Source organism: Leucopleurus acutus (genome assembly GCF_964270905.1).
Source record: "Leucopleurus acutus genome assembly, chromosome: 5".
NCBI classification, from domain to species: Eukaryota; Metazoa; Chordata; class Mammalia; order Artiodactyla; family Delphinidae; genus Leucopleurus; species Leucopleurus acutus.
Genome location: NC_139147.1, coordinates 70,726,769 through 70,746,002, shown reverse-complemented (window position 1 = coordinate 70,746,002; position 19,234 = coordinate 70,726,769). Strand labels below are relative to the sequence as shown.

Genomic DNA, 19,234 nt, shown 5'->3' with positions numbered 1-19,234 from the left:
GGCACCTGGAGGATGGGAGGGTACAGCACGAGAGGCTGGCAGGTACAGGTGTGGCCTCCTTACGTGGTCCCTTGACACAACCTGCCACCCCGATGTGGTTTTAATAAACTGCTCATCTCTCCCTCACATCTTAGCTGTGGCCTGGGTTCTGAGCTGGCCCATCTCTGAGCTCTCCTGGGCCCAAGGAAGCAAGGCCTCTTCCGTCCGGTCTGCGTGCCCCGAGGGCTGGGCACAGACCTCCAGCATCCACCCCTTGGCGTTCCTCCTCGTGAAGCTCCTCTGAGCACGTCCCTCTCTTTCTCGCGAGCTTTTTCTGCCAGAACGCTTATCCGCAGTGGCCGCTGGCTGCCCTGGATTCCTTTCCACTGACCTGCAGCGGGTCCGTTCATCTGTTTCTTTCTGGGTTTCCCACAGCTTCTCTGATCTATTTCTAATTATTTGGCTTCCCAGCCCATGGTTTCTCTGAGAAGTTTCTTTTCACTTTATATCCCTACCCCAGAGGAACTTTTTCCTGGATGTTGGGTGTCAGTCTCACTAATGTTACACTTTCTAAAACCCCCGAGTGCGTCAAGGTGGCTCTGAGGTAATCCGCGTAGAGCGCAGTGCCTGGTGCACAGCAGGTGCTTATTACATTTTGACTCCCTGCGCACTCCTTGTGGGGACACCCTTACAGGTAGGACACATCTTGGGGTGGGGAGATTTTTTCCTTTGAATCCACATGTTTAACTGAATAGGAAAAGCCCCCAAAGCGTCAATCCCAATGTTACTGGCTTCTAGAAAAAGGAGTTGTATAAAGAGCAGGTATTAGTAGGGGTGAAATGAAATCGATTGAATCATTTTCTCGGAATAAACTTGTAGGCAGCCCAAGAAAAAATGTTTATTACACATCAAAAAGACCAAGTATTTTAGGAGCGCTGGGGCTTGCTAACTAGCAAAAAAAAGAACAGACTAAGTAGGAACAGTATCTGCAAAGCGTGTTTGTGAAACGTGGGGTATCCTGCGGGGAAAACTCTCGTCACTCTTGGATTAGACAGTCACGGCTTCCCACGTTCACAAGCTACGCCTGGGAAGTCGGGGTGAGGCAGGGCTCGTGGCGGGCGGGGTGAGCCCAGCCCAGCATCCGCCACCCAGCCCCACCTGCCTGTCCTCTGCTCTCCATCGTGGACACGGCTCTGCCTCTCAGGAAGTGAAGCCGACTTTGTTTCCTTCTGGAAAGTGTCTATCAAGTGAGAGAGAAAACTTGCCTGAAAGTTGCGAAGTTGGCCAACTCATGGAATGAGAACAGTGTTAGAAAACTCATGTCTCCAGGAAGAGGGAACTGCTGAGGCACCGCCACAGTCATACAGTTGGGATCGTACAGGTGTCAGGATGTACTCCTCAGTAACGTCCAGGGGCTGCAGGAATTAGGTAAGGCAGAGTGAGTACCTTGGAAATGACTTTATATTCAGTCCTTCAAGAGAAGAGATCAGCCAGTAGGTTGGTGGGCTCTCTCAATGACTGGAGCTCCAATGGGAGCTGGGATCAAATACCAAGAGCAGAGAGCCGAATTAATGATTTTCATCAGTAGTTACGAAAAGAGAAATTAGGGTAGTTCACACCCCAGATAATGTTTTAGAAAGACAGCTTTTTGTGGTGACTCACGCCGGTGGAAGACAGAAGGGCACATTTTACTTTTTCCTAAAGAACTGTTGACACACATCTGCTCAAATAGATTCTTACTTCCACCTCCACTGGCACAGATAGCAAGTTTACAGCCCCATATAAATAGAGAAAATGATTACATTCTGCACAGCTGGGAGCAAAGCTGTGGAGTTTACTGTTGCACCTGTAAAACCTTGCCCTATGCCAGTTACCTACACGGTCCTCAGGAAATGCTCCCTACATGGGTGGATGGATGAGAGAAAGGAAGGGGCAGGACTCAGGTGGGAGAGAGAGAGAGAATGGAGTTGTTATAATATATCCAACCACGAGGACCAACATTTCATTTATTTTTCAGAAAATTGACTGAATAACAGTTTTATATAAAAGAGTGGCAAGTGAGCAGGCCATTGGAAACACAATTGACAAACTGGACATAAGTCCACAATTGACACCTGGACAGTTGTCCCTTTGGCCCTCAGCCCCAGGGCTCTGCAGGGATCCTGGGGAGCATTTGTGGGGAGGCTGGCCAGGACGGAGGTCACCATATCACAATCTCATGTTGCCAGAGACTTCCTCTGGTCAGTTCCATCACTGAAGGATGCCAGCCTGGGCAGTCTTCTTCCCACTCATGTCCACTGCAAATGGGCAGGCTATAAATGAAAAAGAATTATTTTTATATATTTATTTTTATTATTATTATTTTTTTGTCTGTGTCGGGTCTTACTTGTGGCACGCAGGCTCCAGAGCACATGGGCTTATTAGTTGCAGCACGCAGAGTCTCTGGTTGTGGCATGCAGGCTCCAGAGTGTGTGGGCTCTGCAGTTGCAGCACGTGGGCTCTCTGGTTGTGGCGTGCAGGCTTAAGTTGCCCTGCGGCGTGTGGGATCTTAGTTCCCCGACCGGGGGTTGAACTGATGTCCCCTGCATTGCAAGACCAAGTCTTAACCACTGTGGACCACCAGGAAAGTCCCTGAAAAAGATTTTTTTTAAAATTGTTTATTTATTTTTGGCAGTGTTGGGTCTTTGTTGCTACGTGCGGGCTTTCTCTAGTTGTGGTGAGCAGGGACTACTCTTTGTTGCAGTGTGCAGGCTTCTTACTGCAGTGGCTTCTCTTGTTGTGGAGCACAGTCTCTAGGTGCGCGGGCTTCAGTAGTTGTGGCACACGGGCTCAGTAGTTGTGGCTCACGGGCTCTAGAGTGCAGGCTCAGTAGTTGCGGTGCACAGACTTAGTTGCTCCACAGCATGTGGGATCTTCCCGGGCCAGGGATCCAACCCGTGTCCCCTGCATTGTCAAGCGGATTCTTAACCACTGTACCACCAGGGAAGTCCCAAGAATTTTTTTTTTAACTCAAATGTATATAAGCTTTTGGTTAAGAAGCAGTAAAATTTCTGCAAGGAAATACCATTCCTGCCTGTGCTGGAGAATTCTCTGAGGGGAGGATGCAATGAAGACAGTGTACCATGCCCAGTGGCTTTCACCCTCACTGCACTTTAGAATCACTGGAGGCCTTTTGAGAAATCAACCACGTCTGTGTCCCATATACTAATTAAAGCAGAACTTCTGGGGTGACTCGTGTATAGCCAGAGTGGAGAACTACTGGGTCAGATTTTCCAAAAAAAGCTTTTGATAAAATTTCATCACAGAGTCCATTAAAAGAAAAAAGGAAGTCAACAGACAGAAACAAAGGTTACAGATGGATGATTGTATCTCAGCATGGATTAGGGATTGATACTGGGACCAGTTTATCTGACAATTTTATAAGACATCCAGGGCACGAGTCACAGTGAAGCCGTGAAGCTTTATGACTTCAGCGGGCACTTGCTGAACCCTGTGCGCCAGACTCAGGTGTGGCGGGGAGGGGCCAAGATGCATGAGACTCCGAAGTTTATGGCCGGCTGGCAAGACGGGCCGTGAGCGTAATTAACTGCACCACAGGGCAGGAAATAACATGCCATGGGAGCATGCAAATGAGGTGAGGGAAACGTTAGATGACGTTAATTTCTTCTAGTAGTAAAGTGGTAAGAAGGGTGTGAGTGGGATAGTTGTAAGATACCCATGACGTTGAAGAAAAGAGGAGAGATTTATTGGGGATCAAGATGAGGCCATGCACTTAGGGAGAAGTCATCCACACTGAATTAAGGAAAATGTAGGCTCTATAGTGGACCTTAGTCTTGTCCATCAAACTTCTGTCCTCCCTGACCATTTGGGGGTTATACCCCCTGTGTGAGGGCTTGAAGGGAGTGAGCCCCATTTAATATTATAGGAGTCCAAATGACCAGACTCTCACTTGCCGGTCCCTTTGTGGCCCTGGTAGGGCATGTGACTGAGGCTGGGCCCATCAGATGCTCCAAATGTAATGAATGAGGCAAAGATAAAGGTATGGTGAGGATTCATCTTTAGGGCAGCAGGTGCTGGTCGCAGCTTGGTCAGACTGCTCCTGTTCAGGGGTCTGAATATGCCTCCAGCCTTGGGGCTCGCCTTTACGCGAGCCTGATCTTTCAGTCTCCTGACGACCGATCCTGTGACCCTTCTAGTAGCCTACAAATATATTCTTAAAAAAATGTTTCCGTGGACTTCTCTGATGGTCCAGGGGTAAAGAATCCGCCTTCCAACGCAGGGGACGTGGGTTCGATCCCTGGTCAGAGAACTAAGATCCCACATGCCGCGGGGCCACTAAGCCCGCGCACCACAACTACTGAGCTCACGCTCCGCAAACTACAGAGCCCACGCACCCTGGAGCCCACGTGCCACAACTAGAGAGAGAAAACCTGCATGCCACAACTAGAGAGAAGCCTGCGTGCTGCAACGACAGATCCCGTGTGTCGCAACTAAGGCCCGACTCAGCCAAAAAAAAATATAATAATTAATTAAAATAAAGTTTAAAAAATTTTTGTTAAAAAAAATATTTCCGGTCAAGAATCCTGGCTGATGCAGGTTTCTGGTGATAATTTATGGGCCAGGAAAGAGGTCTAGCCAGTGTTCCATATAGCGTGATGCCACTGACCCAGTGCATTTGCTAAAGCAAGGGAGTAAAAACTGGGGTGAGGAGAGTCTTCATGGAGAAGGGTGTAAGTAACAAAACTGAAAATGAAATCTAACCCAACTGTAATAGTTGGACGATTAAGCACTTAGAGTACACAGCTCGGGGCATTTGCCTAAAGTGAAGTAGAAAGGAGAAGGTACCTCAAATACTCAAGAAAAGAGAGAGACTTCCCTGTGGGTACAGATGAGGTCCAGCTCAGGAGGGGGAGAGAGATTCATGACAGACAGTGTGGGACACAGCTGCATGGCCAGCAGCACTGATCTGTGCAAGGTGACACCAAGCAGAACGGCTCTGCCCTCTCTTATTCTATCTGTTGTTGGTGCTTTCTGGGCCACGTGGGTCCTGGATCTCATTCTTTTGCTCAGCATTTATATTTCTGTGTTGGCACCAAGTGGACCAGGATGAACCAGACGGGAGCCCTGCAGAAATGAAGCCAGTGGAAGCGATGGTGTGCCCCAACCTCACGCTGAGGTGCCGCGGAGCCCAGAGGCGCACCAGGCACACCTGGTGACGGGCTGGGGGTGGCCTCATGGAGGAGCGGAGATTCGTGCTGAGTCTTGAAGCACAATTGGGAGTTTAAGAGACAGACAATGAGTAGATTAGGGGTGTGGACAGAGGGTTCCAGCAGGCAGAGAAATCATGCTGATAGACTCTGAGCGTGCAGGGTGTGGGGCTGGAAGAGCCACAGACCAGGCAGAGCCAGGAGTGTCGGGGGGATGGAGAGCCATGATCAGATGTGCATTTAGGTCACACTGGCAGAGGCTTGGGGACAGAGCCTAGCCACTTAGCATTGGTGGTGGTGGTGGTTCTCAAAGGATAGTCCCCAGACCAGCTGCATCAGCATCACCTGGACACTTGTTAGAAATCCAGGTTAGGGGCCCTACCCCAGACCTACTGAATCAGAAACTCTGAGGTAAGGTCCAGAAATCCGTGTTTCAACAAGCACTCGGGATGAATTTGACGCACACTCAGTTTGAGTGTGACTACACTCTGTGTAGTCTGTACGAGAAGTGATGGTAGGTCAAACTCAAATGGTAGCAGTGCCAAGGAAGTGGGGTGGGACTGGGGTATTGGAAATATATCCAGGATGTTGAATCTAGAGGAGTTATGGTCAGATGGGGTGTGGGTGGGTGCGTGCCAGGGGAGAGAAAGGTATGTAAGCAGGTTCTGACACTGGATAATGAAACTGCTTCCTCATATAGGTGTCCCTGGTGGGCTTCCTGTTCCTTTTGGGCTTATACATCTCGTCCCTGGCCTCCTGTATGGGAGGCCTCTACGGAGCACCCCGGATCCTGCAGTGCATTGCCCAGGAGAAAGTGATTCCTGCGCTGGCCTGTCTGGGGCAAGGGGTGAGTGACCTTTTCTTTGAGAAATGTACATTTTGCCACTAACCTGATCGTTGGCCAGTAAATTGCTTAAGTCTTTCTGATAAGAGCCGCTGGTCCGCTTCTGGTGGGGAGAAACAAGAATGCACCCCTGTCCTCTGGCTGCTTTAGTCTGGGGCCAGTGGACAAAGTATCTGTCAATGTCACAACCACCTAGGGCCCTTTAGTGCTGGGTTAGCTAACCGTCACCGTAGCACTGTGGACCCTGCACAGCAGGGAGAGGGAGTGCCACAACCTTTAATAAAAATAAATTCTGGGGCTTCCCTGGTGGCGCAGTGGTTGAGAGTCCGCCTGCCGATGCAGGGGACGCGGGTTCGTGCCCCGGTCCGGGAAGATCCCACATGCTGTGGAGCGGCTGGGCCCATGAGCCATGGCCGCTGAGCCTGCGTGTCCGGAGCCTGTGCTCCGCAACGGGAGAGGCCACAACAGTGAGAGGCCCGTGTACTGCAAAAATAAATAAAAATAAATAAATAAATTCTGGATCCTCCAAGTTTAGCCTAGAGGGAAGAATCTCTTCGTGAGGAGGGGAGCTGGTCCTTGCAGTTCTAACTGTATCCTGGAGGTTCACCTTCCCTTTGGGGTTGCTTTAGGATGATTCCTCACACCTCTGGTCTCTGGGCTCTCTGTTAGTCATCACGGCCCAAACCCTAATACAACTTGGTTGAGTCATGGAACCATCAAATGAGACATTCCTAAAACCGAAGGGGTGACAGGAGAAAGAAACAGAACCCCACTTTCCAAACATGTGTTTTGCAAGCTGTAGTTGATTTCTATGTGGTTGGAACACCACAGGGGTCCTCCCCACCCCCTTCCCATGCCCATCCCCCCTCTTGTTTGGGACCACATAGTTACAAGTCACCTTTAATTCCTCCCTTTACCTTCCTCCACTTCTTATCCACCAGTCAGCGTGGGCGGGTAGGACAAATGACTGTCATCTTTAGTACCTTCCATGTGGTATATGCCTTTTATTCTATTTTAATTTCATTTATTTTTTATTAGATAATATGTGTACAGGGTTCAAAACTAACAATGATATAAAAGGCACCCTGAGAAGTTTTGCTCCTGTCATGAGTCTTCCTACTCTTTCTTCATCTGCGTCCATGCCTTACCAGTAGCTGGTTTTATTAGCTTTTTAGGAATCCTTCTCTCTTCTAGTTTTACAAAGATTGGTTCTACCCTCTTGCACTGTTGGTGGGAATGTAAATTGATACAGCCACTATGGAGAACAGTATGGAGGTTCCTTAAAAAACAAAAAATAGAACTATATACGACCCAGCAATCCCACTACTGGGCATATTCCCTGAGAAAACCGTAATTCAGAAAGAGTCATGTACCAAACTATTAATTGCAGCTCTATTCACAACAGCCAGGACATGGAAGCAACCTAAGTGTCCATCGACAGATGAATGAATAAAGAAGATGTGGCACATATATACAATGGAATATTACTCAGCCATAAAGAGAAATAAAATTGAGTTATTTGTAGTGAGGTGGATGGACCTAGAGTCTTGTCATATAGAGTGAAGGAAGTCAGAAAGAGAAAAACAAATACCGTATGCTAACACATATATATGGCATCTAAAAGAAAAATGGTCTGAAGAACCTAGGGGCAGGACATGAATAAAGACGCAGACGTAGAGAATGGACTTGAGGACACAGGGAGGGGGAGGGGTAAGCTGGGATGAAGTGAGAGAGTGGCATGGACATATACACACTACCAAATGTAAAATGTAGCTAGTGGGAAGCAGCCGCATAGCACAGGGAGATCAGCTCGGCGCTTTGTGACCACCTAGAGGGGTGGGATAGGGAGGGTGGAAGGGAGATGCAAGAGGGAGGAGATATGAGGATATATGTATATGTATAGCTGATTCACTTTGTTATACAGCAGAAACTAACACCACTGTAAAGCAATTATACTCCAATAGAGATGTTTAAAAAAAAAATATTGTGTTCTGTATACATTGTTCTGTACCTTGCTTTTCTTCATATAATATAGCTTGGAAATCGATCTTTTCACATAAATATAGAGAGAACTTTCTCATTCTTTTTCCATCATGTGTATATGCTGTAGTTTATTAACCGGTTCCCTATAGATAGTATGGCTTCCAGTAAACAGTGCTACAAAGGATACTCGTGTGTGTGTGTGTGTGTGTGTGTGTGTGTGTGTGTATGTGTACAATTTTGTACATGTGCAAATAGATACAGGATAAATTTTCATAAGTGCGCTTGCTGATCAAAAGGTAAGTGCATTTTTAGCATTAATAGATATTTTGCCAAAACACCTTCCATGGAATTTGTATCATTTTGTACTTCTACCAGCGATGTATGAGAGTTCCTGTTTCCCAATAGCCATCATGACTGTTAGATTCAGGCCAAAAGACCCTGCTTTATAGGACTCTGTTCTGGTCTCTAAGAAACTCATGAGGTCAGGGGGACCTGCCCTTCTAGATCCCATACCCACCTTCTAGACCATGGTCCAGGTATCCTACACCCTGGAATTTCCTTCCCAGATGTCCCCCAGCCTAAATGCAGGGTCTGCCAGGGCGTCTTCCCTGAACCTGTCCATTTTAGGGCTAGGGTGTGGGCTGAGAATCCACATGTGGGTGTGAGCCCGCCCTGCAGTGTGGTCTAGGAAGACAAGAGTTGCCGGTGGGCAGTGAGCTGGATCCTGCAGTGAGGAGCTCCGGGGAGTGCAAGAACTCTAAACTTGAACCTGGCCTTCCCCATCGTCCTGAAGTTATATTTGCCGAGGAAGGAAGACAGAACATACTTGATTTAATGGTTATGAGCTTGGTTTATAATTGTGCGTATCTGGACACAGGGCGTGTGGCTCGCCATTTGCACTCGTGCCTGAGCACCACAGTGTCAGATGAGCCTGTCTACAGCTCAGTGTCAGGTATGAATTTTTGCCAGTTGTGCGGTGAGACATGGCATCTTAAGATACTTGTGATCTGCATTACCCTTATTAGGAAAGGTGTTGAACACCGTTTCCCCTAAGAGTCGTTTGCATTTTTTTTTTTTCTGTGATTGTTCGTCTTTTTCTTCTGAATTGACAGATGCTGTTTCTTTGTTACATGTATTACAAATATTTTCTCTAGTTGTCACATGCCTTTTGGAGGAATATTTTTTGTCAAAACTTCTTTACATATGATTAAATTTTACTAGTACATTTTTTCTTTTAATGGGGGAGAGAGGAAACTTTAAAAATTTTTTGAGGTATATTCAGCATACAGAAAAGGGCATAAAACCAATATGAACAGCTTAAACAATGACTATGAAGTGAACATCGTGTAGCCTCCACCCAAGAACACTGCCAGCCCCTGATGCCCCCCTCCACATACCCTCTCTGGTCGGAGCCCCGTCCCTCTCACTGTGGAAGCTACTATCCATATTCCTGTGATAATTTCCTTGCTTTCTCTGTGGTTTTACTCAGGAAACTTTTTCTGAAAGGGGCCAAATATTTTAGGCTTTGCAGGCCCTATGGTCTCTGTCACAACTGCTCAACTCTGCTGTTGTAGCTCGAAAGTTGCCACAGACAGTACCTAATGGGGTGAGTGTGGCTGTCTTCCAATAAAACTTTATTTGTGGACACTGAAATTAGAATTTCATGTAATTTTCAGGTGTCACAAAATATTACTCTTCTTTGATTTTTTTCCTAACTCTTTAAAAATGTAAGACCATCTTTAGCTTGTGGGCAGACATAAACAGATGGTGTCCAGATCTGGCCCAGGGGCTATGGTTTGCCAACTCTGGATTACGTCCTAGTTCAGTGTTGCCTGTTTTTTAAACTTTATATGAATGTGGCATGCTTCTTTCATACATCATTATGTGCATGTGATTTCTCCGTGTTTTTGCTTGTAGCAGCGTCTTGTTTATTATCATCTCTATATAGCATTTCCTCATTGGCTGCCGTTTATTTACTCATCTTGCTGTCATGTTATGTCCCAGTTTGGGACTGTTACAGACAGTGCAGCAAACATTCTTGTAGTAGACATGTTCACGTATGGCATTCTTGCAGACCCTGTACCCATTAGTGGAATTGCTCATTGTTTTTAGTGGGTTGTCTGTCTTCTAATTATTTTGTAGGGATTCTTTGTATATTCTGCATTACCCTTTGTCAGTTACACGTGTCACAAATATCTTTTCCCGGTCTGTGACTTGACTTTTCTTAATGTGTCTTTTGGTAACAGAAGTTCATGTGTGACTATTTTATCACTTTCTAACCCACGCTTGTCAAAGTCCTTTCCTGGACCACTTGCATTTCCTACAGTTTACCTAAGACCTCCTTCCGCTTACCTAGGACCCTCCTTTTAAGTTTTTGTTAGTTCATGAGGATTTATTTTATCCTTGGTAGTTTTATTGTTAGAGTATGCTAAATAGCTGTAGCAAATATACCCCAAAATGTAATTTTCAAAAACAATAAAATGTATTTTTACTCCTTTTTCTAAAAAAAATTTTACTCTGAGGTTCTAGGGAAGGTGTTTCAAGTCAACAGGGCCTCTGATCCTCAGAGACTCAGGCCACGATGACTTCACTATCTTCATCTTGTGACTCTGAAGATCGCACTCTGTTCCAACCCTCAGTAAGGGGAACGCGCTGGAGGAACATACCTGGGAGGTTCACAGGTCAGATCTGAAAGTGGCTGACGTGCCTGCCCCTTCCATCACAGAGTGCTGGTATAAAGGAGATGGGAGCAGTGGTTAGATCCTGTGTCTATCCTGAGAGGAAGACTGACAATATTTGCCGGAGGAGAATGAGTGAGTGAGAAGAGGCATCAAGAATTTTGCTTGACTGAGCAACTAGAAGGATGGAGTGGCCATTTTCGGAGGTGGCGAAGCTGCAGGGGAGTAGATTTGAGAGGCAGGACGTTGGAGGATCAGCAGTTTGGTTTTGGAAATATTAGGTTTGAGATCCTATTAGACATCAACCGGAAATGTTGAGCAGATAGTTGAATATTTAAGTCTGGATTTCAGGGGAACATTTCAGGCTGGAGATTCAAATTTGGGAGCTGAGAGCATTAAGCTAGTATTTGAAGCCATGAGCCTGATTGAAATCCTAGAGGGGGAACATAGACAGAGAAGAGAAGGGAACATAGACTGAGGATGGAGCTGGGGATTGCTCTAAATGCAGATTTCAGAGGTGTGGAGAGGCCAGCGACAGAGACTAAGGAGCAGTCGATGACAAGGAGACGAACCAAGAGAAGCGAGGAGACCAGGGAGTGAGCAGCTGGGTCAAGTGTAATCCTTGGGCCAAAGAAGATAAGGACTGAGAAGCGACTATTGCTTCTGGCCCAAGAACTGTGTCAGTGACTGTAAGGAATAGCTTCTGTGGAGTGGCAGATTATATGGAGTTAATGCATTTTCTCCTCTCCTGTCCTTCTAAAAGTCACCATACTCCCCCTCCATTAATAACAGATGTGCATAAATGTGTGTGTATGAGAACATGCATGTGCATGTTTAGTATCAGAATTCCCCCACCTCAGCCACCAATGATTCTGCTATATCTTCCAGGGTCTGCCGCTCCCGTTCAGGTCATTTTCTCCATTAAAGCATGGGAAGAATCAATTTTGCACTTCTATGATTTCCAAGGCTGGTGTTAAACCCAGTGAAAGACAAAAGGAGACATATTTGTGAAATCCATGTTCTATAGGATTGTCCCACATTAATGGTTACTAATACAGTTAATGCCTGTTGGATGTGTTGGGCGCCCACTGTGTGCCAGGGCCGCGTCAAGCATTTTACGTGCGTTAGCTCTGATCTCACAGTAATCCCATGGGTCAGATGTCATTATCCCAAGTTTGTAGATGAACAGTTAGGAACACACCAAGAGTCACATGGGAGAAGTGGCTGAGTCATTATGAGTTGTTTCTATCAAATACTGTGATTTTCTTCTGAAATGTTATGGTCTTGCATGTTATTTTTGTTTCTGCAGAAAGGGCCAAGTAAAACACCCGTAGCTGCCATCTGCCTGACCAGCTTGGTGACCATGGCCTTTGTCCTTGTGGGTCAGGTAAACGTCCTGGCCCCCATCGTCACCATCAACTTCATGCTGACATACAGCGCGGTGGACTACTCTTACTTCTCCCTGTCCATGGGCGCCTGCAGCCTCCCACAGGTGCCTGAGTCGGTGCCCGGGGAGGGCCTGGGAGCTCTCCACTGCTCTGAGCACCTGCTCCTGGAGAAGGCTCCCAGCTGTGGCTCTGAGGGCGTTGCCTGGAACCTCTCTGAGGGCACTCTGCTAGAATTCACCAAGGACATGGACCAGCTCCTCCAGCTAACCAGGAAGCTTGCGAGTAGCCAGCCCGGAGGAGGAGAGGGCCACGGGATCCCAGAGAATCAGAAGGGGAAGACCAAGAAGGCCACCAAGCGAACCCTCCAAGAGAGCTTCCTCTTAGACCCCAGGTCTCCTGCTTCCTTCCCTCCTGAAGGCTGTGACGGGTGGCCTACTGCCTCCTGGGAGGGGCAGGGGCCCCATGGGAACATGCCGAGTTCCAGAAGTGAAGGGGCTCGGCCTGGGGGAGCCTGTGGAGAACAACTCATCCCTGAGCCCAGTAATCAGCCCAGGCCGAGCAGAGAAGGTGGGTGCTTTGGAATCACATGGGGCCTCCTAATTTGGGTGACTACTCAGTTATCACAACCCTCTTTCAAGTCCTTAGTTCATTTTATAGCTGGGTTTAAAATCCTTGAGAATTTTGTTTGGTATTTACTTTTAAAAGTTATGGTCAGATATCAATTGACTTTGTAATTCTACTCTGGTATAGATAGTTAATTTTAAACAGAAATTTCTATCTACTCCTGTATGTTAGAGCTGGGAGCCATGGCTAATAATCAAATATTAATTTCATTTTACTCAAAAATCAGCCAACGTGAATGAAACCAGTTTATCCTTTCAAGGGAAGTGGAGATGTGTTTTGACAAACTGCCTGGCAAGGACTCAGTGTGTTTTGTCTCCCAAACCAGGCAGGAGGGAATGGAGGGAAAGAAGATATGCTTTAGGAGCACAGCTTTTCTTTGCTCCCTCAGATCTGTAGGCACAGAGACACAGGGAGAGACTCTCAAAGGGAGGCTTCTGGGGCGTGAGAAATTCCGAGAGAAAGAGAGAACTCAGAATTTTTTAGTCTTCCATATTCTAGGTGCTTTACATATATTATTGCATGTAATATAATAGATATTAGCATTTTCTATTTTACCAGTGAAGACCCTGAGTCCCAGTGAGGTCACAGAGATGAAACCGATACTATGCTCAGAGCTGATACCTTGCGCAGCTGGACATCACACCCAGGTCTCCCTATATTTGAAGCCCATTAACCTGCTTCCTGAGATCTGTACTGACAAGTGTGGGCAGAGAGGAGGAGACAGGTGACATAGAAGGAGATGTCCAAAAATAAATGCTTTACGTTCTTCCGTACACCTGCTTTTCCTCCTTTACCTCCAAATTGGTGGGTGGTTTTTAATGGTAGGAGCATTATTAAAAATTTAAAAACTATGTTATTTTTGTCAAAGTAATGAGTACAGTTTAATAAGTCAAGTGGAGTGAAAAGTCACATAATCAGAGATCGTAGTTCCCACTCTTCCATACCATCCCTCTGAGTCTTCTGCCTCCCCTAGTCCCGCTCCCAGAAAATCCCACTTTCAACCAAAAAGTTGCTTCTTCTGTTAACCTTCATGTTCGTAGATAATATATTTGTATTGCTACTTCTTGATATGTCAGTTTCATCTCTTGATTTCCTATTATGATAAATGAAGACTAGCTCATTTATGCCACTCTTGATTTCTCATCCAATGTCCCCAGTATAATTACATCACAGTTTTTTAATTTAATAGCTAGTATTCATATTATCATGATTAGGTAAATATTGCTTAACTCTGAGCCATATATTATGCTATGATTACATTTCCTTTTCTGTCCAACTTTTTCTGTTTCCTGGGGTTAATAATAGCCTTGGTTTTTTGTTTTGTTTTTTTTTTTTTTTGCCGTACGTGGGCCTCTCACTGCCGTGGCCCCTCCGTTGCGGAGCACAGGCTCCGGACGCAGTAGGTTCAGCGGCCATGGCTCACGGGCCCAGCCGCTCCTCGGCATGTGGGATCTTCCTGGACCGGGGCACAAACCCGTGTCCCCTGCATCGGCAGGCGGACTCTCAACCACCGCGCCACCAGGGAAGCCCAGCCTTGGTTTTTTATTTGCTTGGTTTTGTGTCATCATTTTTTTCTAGATGTTCTGGCGGATATGGCAAACGCCTCTCAATGTTATTTTCCAAATGCTCGAATTCTTCAGAAATTTATCATATCCATTTGTTTTTTTCCCCCCTCTGTCCTATGGCCCTTATTCTGATCCACTCTAGCCTGTCAGTGCTTTCGGTCTGCTACAAAGCTGTTGTCTTGGAATTCCTCTATCACACTTCTCTGTCAGATCCAGGGGACAAGCTCTGTTGGGCGTGATATCATGGTAGACTTCTGTCTTTTTTTTTTTTCCCTACTCAGCCTTGAATGACCTCCCTGTGTTTGAAGAATTTCCAGTGTTATGAGTCTTGGTGGGAGGCACAGCAAACCTTTCACTCTTAAAACTGAAAATCTCAGATATTCAGTTTTCCCGCCCCTCCTGCAGAGTTCAGGCACGGGACCAAGGCTCGGCTAATTAGATGAAGCCTCCATATACTGGGAACTGGGAACCTGAAGAAATGGGGACTTTGAGGAACTCTCTGGAAGCATGATAGTGGCTGCAGGGTGACTACATTCCTGGCTCCGCCATCAGGGCTTTTCAGGGTCAGAAGTGTCTAGACCTTGGCGCATGCCCCTGTGGTGTCCCCCCTAGACTGCCCAGACATATGGTTTTGAGTGTTGTCCCTGGCTATATAGCTCTGAACTTGATTCGCTAGCCTTTCTAGGTATTCTCAGAGGCTGGGAAATGTCTTTTTAGCTGGCTTTATTGCTGCTTCACATGACATCCTGTGGGGTTCTTTCTTTCCCTAAGGAGGAAGGGGAGATTGGGTAACAACAGTGAGTCTATGCCACAGCTCTCCTGTTCTTAATTTCCAAGAGCTCTTGGTTGTAACCTGATGTGTCTCCATCTTTTTTAAAAAAATGTTGAACATCATCTCATTCTTGTTTTATAGGTAGAACGCTTATCTTATTTTTCTGGTAATGTTACTTATTCTCCCTTTAAAGTCTTCTTCTGCCCTGTGTTCTTCAGACTCTTTTCTCTTTGGCTTGGTCTCACTCTCTCTTTTATATTGGCTTCACTAAAATGTCTGTTGATCTTTTGATTTCTGTTCCTATTTAGAAGTAAGTAGTGAAAAGCTGTTTAGAAGACCTGCATCCTGGGCACAGCTTACTGGTTGGGGCACCTCACTGTAGAATGATCAAGAAGCTGGCTTTTTCATGGGAGGATCCCCAAGTGTGGTTAGCTAGAGGTTTCCTCCAGAGAAAAGTCCTTTAATCTCTTGCCTGGGGGTCCCCCCGTTGGCTCTTTGTGTTCAGGGAGCCGGGGGACATAAGCAAGTTGGTGGCCTCCCACTCTTTAGGATAGAGACTTCATTGAATTCCCCAGTTTCTAGCTCCATTCCCCCCACTCTTTGCTATGCCTGGTGTCCCAAGTTCAGGCCCTCTCTGGTTTGATTTCTTCAGAGGAACCCTCACATACCTTGGGGAGGGGGTCAGGCAAAGAGGGAGTTATTTCCTAGCTACATGGCCAGAGGAAAGGCACTTGATGTCCAACTGGTTCATATACAGTCTTGCAACAAGTCCCCTGCACCGTATCGCTTCCCAAGGGCGGGTACTTCTTGGTCCTGAACTTTGTGAGGTCCTGCTGGGGTGCACTGGGCTGCTCATTGCTGGCATCCTCTCTGTGGGCCCTAGAGTTGGTCCTCCTCGGCTCTGCTGTCTGTTACCACTCCTCCGTCACTGCTCCACCTTCCAAGACTTGTTTTTATCTTTCCTCTCTCATTCTCCTTGTGTTTGTAGGTTTATGCCTATTTAATGCCTTTTCTGTTTTCTCAGTGGGTTATCAGGAGAGATGTGTGGTCACTTTGCAACGTTTAATCATTGAAGTTGCCCTATCTTAGAAATGTCCCGAGCGCTTGTAAACCCCTCTGTCTCCTCCATCCTGGCTGCCTTCACCTTGGTTCAGACCCTCATCATCTGGTGCCCAGACTCTTGTTAATCTCCCGGCTCATCTCCAGCCTCCAGATTCTCCCATATCCTGTTTCTCCTTTTCATTGTCCACTGAATGATCTTTCTAAAATAAAACTCTCATCATGTTTCTCTTACTGAAAAACCTTCATTGGAATCTATTACCTTCCATACCGGTGTGATTTGCAAGATTCTTGGCAATCCTGCCCTGCCCCACCTTCCTGGCCAGTTTTCTCATGACAGCTGCCATGTACAAATGTCCAGCTATACCCAGACACATGCCCCAAACACATCATGTTCTTTATTCCTTCCTGCCTTTGCACATTGCATCACTGCCCACTTCCATCTGAAAAACGCCGACCTAATGGTTTAAAATCCATTTGACTTTTCAGACCCCCTCTGAGAAGGATTCCCTGATTTCCTCTCCTGTGCAAGCATAACATTTGAGTCACACTAGTGGTATAAACACTTATCACATTGTTTTATACGTTTGTTTACACATTTGTCTTCAGGCCTGCTTGTCGTCTGCCTATCTTAAGGAGAAGAAATATTAGTTTTATCGCTTTGCCTCCAGTCTGTGAGCTTCCTTTAGTCACAAACCATGTCTTTCTACCTTGTATTCATCAACAATATTCCCACACAGTACATGGCATCGACACTCAGTAAAGGCTAATCAAATTGCTGAACAGTTGTACAAATATTGGCTAAAAATTTTAAACATTGACAGGTAAAGTAGAATAGAAAGAGTTAAACTATTATAAGAACCTAATGTGTGACAAACCAGATGCTGTAAAATAATAAGAATCAAGTCACTATTGAATAAATATTGTTGAGAGCAAATGGATCAAAAAATTAACTTGGGGCCATATTTGATACCTTATATAGCCACAAATTCCTTATTTATAACAGCTGTGCAAGAGAGCGATTTCTGACTACTGACGACATCATCAAAGACAAAAAGGATCTGATTAAACAGAAATAAAAAACATTTGCCCAGCACAGTGTCACAGAAGGAAACAATTATTCTGACAAACACAACTGATAAAAGCATACCTTCCAAAGCAGTTTTTTTTTTTTTTTTTTTTTGCGGTATGCAGGCCTCTCACTGTTGTGGCCTCTCCCGTTGCGGAGCACAGGCTCCGGACGCGCAGGCTCAGCGGCCATGGCTCACGGGCCCAGCTGCTCTGCGGCATGTGGGATCTTCCCGGACCGGGCACGAACCCGTGTCCCCTGCATCAGCAGGCGGACTCTCAACCACTGCGCCACCAGGGAAGCCCCAAACCATATTATTTTTAAAGACAGGAAGGTCAAAATCCAGATCCTACTAAAGAGAGGTCAGGAGAGATGAACACGCAGTTTACATATGAAAAACCAGACTCACTCACTGTGCATTCAACAAACTAACTTTTATGGTTAAGTGTTGAATGCTGTTTGTAGCTAAAAATAGGCAGCTTTTATTGAGTCTGTCCCAGGTGCCTGGCACAGAGATAATCACTTAACACGCGGATTAGCTCAGCTCAGCTCAGATCTAGGCATTGTTATTACCTTTTTCCAGATGACAAAGGTGAGGCTTAGGGAAGTTAAACACTTGCTCAGGATAGGAGACAGCTAGAATTTGAACCCAGGTCCACCTCACTTCAGAGCGTGTGTTCTTAACCACTACACAAAGTGTATGCTGCTTGGGGCCAGTGTCTATTATGAACTAGGCCATTGTACTGATTAAATGAGTCCAATTTAAACCACCATTGAGATATTTCATATCTGTTAAGCTGTCAAAAATTTAGATAAAAAATAGTAGGTCAGTGGTGATTGGGTATATGTACACATTGCTGGAAGCAATGTCAATGGATTCATTCCTTTTGGATCCATTGATTAAAGTTTTTCATCAAATTTGGGAGGTTTTTGGCCATGATTTCTTCAGAAATCAGCAGTTTTGCTGCCAGAGGGAGCAAACTTGTGGGTTGTGCCTTTATAAGTTCAATGTTGTGAGCAAAGTAGAAAATGGAATGGTGAAATCCTCAGCTTTGCTAGCCTGAGGGACCCAGCTAGGGTGAGCAGTGGAACAGCCAGAAATTTAATGGGAAGATCCTAGAAATCAGAGAGCTGTAGAAGGACTACAGCTCCCCACATCCCCCTGCTTGGGGGAGCCTAAGAGAGACTGACAAAAGTCAAAGCCGGGGAGCCTGGAGAGCTGCAGCTTCGATTGTGCTTCCCAACCCACGCACAGATCTGCTGGCAGAGGGTGGAAGCCTTCTGGGCCACACGGACACAGGCCAGCTCCATGCTGGTAAGAACTGGGGTGGGGGTGGGAGCAGCTCAGGAAGGAGGCTGTAGACTCTCACCGTCCTTACCCTCAGCTCCAGCAGTTTTTGAAAAAATAAACACTTCTTGGTTTGTTGTCTCCGTTTGGTAAATTTCTAGAGCCCCAAGTGATTGTTTTTGATGATTTTGTCTAGCTGTATACCTGTCTCTTACGGAGAGGATTCACTGACCTCTTTACATTGTGGTAGCTGGAAGTCCCTCTGGTTCATGCTTTCTGGAGAGTGAGCTTTCAAGATGTAACAAGAAATATAAAACTGTCTAATTGCTCTGACTTAGTAAATCTGTTTGGGGGGATTGTATCTCAAGGAAACAACCCTAAACCAAACAACAAACCGTAAATATGTACAAGAGTCTCATAGCTGCATTGTTGGTGCTAATGACAACCTAGAAATAAACATGCAGCATTTGGAAAGTGGTTAAAAGATTACAGAATCAACATGATAAGATCCCACATGAACCTGAAACACGATCCTTTGTGAACCACATCAACGCACATTCTTGGTTTGTACATGCCAGCTAGAACTATGTGTTTATTTATCCTGATAAAGGTATGGAGTGCATTTCCAGAGATGGTTTAATATTGATTTTTAAGTAATTTCTGTAAAATTATTTAAATTTGTGATTTTAAAAATTGATATAATGTCTTCCCCCTTCATGCTTAAAAAGTCTTTATTTCTGCATGGGTTTTGTGAGCATAGAACTTGTTAGACATACCA

General features: G+C 45.8%; 1 protein-coding gene across 1 annotated transcript in view; it reads left to right on the top strand.

Moving 5' to 3' along the window:
• Positions 1-19,234, top strand: part of SLC12A8 (solute carrier family 12 member 8) — a gene marked incomplete at both ends in the record, with an annotated part of 130,044 nt that overhangs the window by 94,815 nt on the left and 15,995 nt on the right. Inside the window, 2 exons of the mRNA XM_082839603.1 lie at positions 5,887-6,033; positions 12,001-12,646. Coding sequence (XP_082695729.1) covers positions 5,887-6,033; positions 12,001-12,646 — 793 coding nt within the window. The remainder of the gene's footprint in view (positions 1-5,886; positions 6,034-12,000; positions 12,647-19,234) is intronic.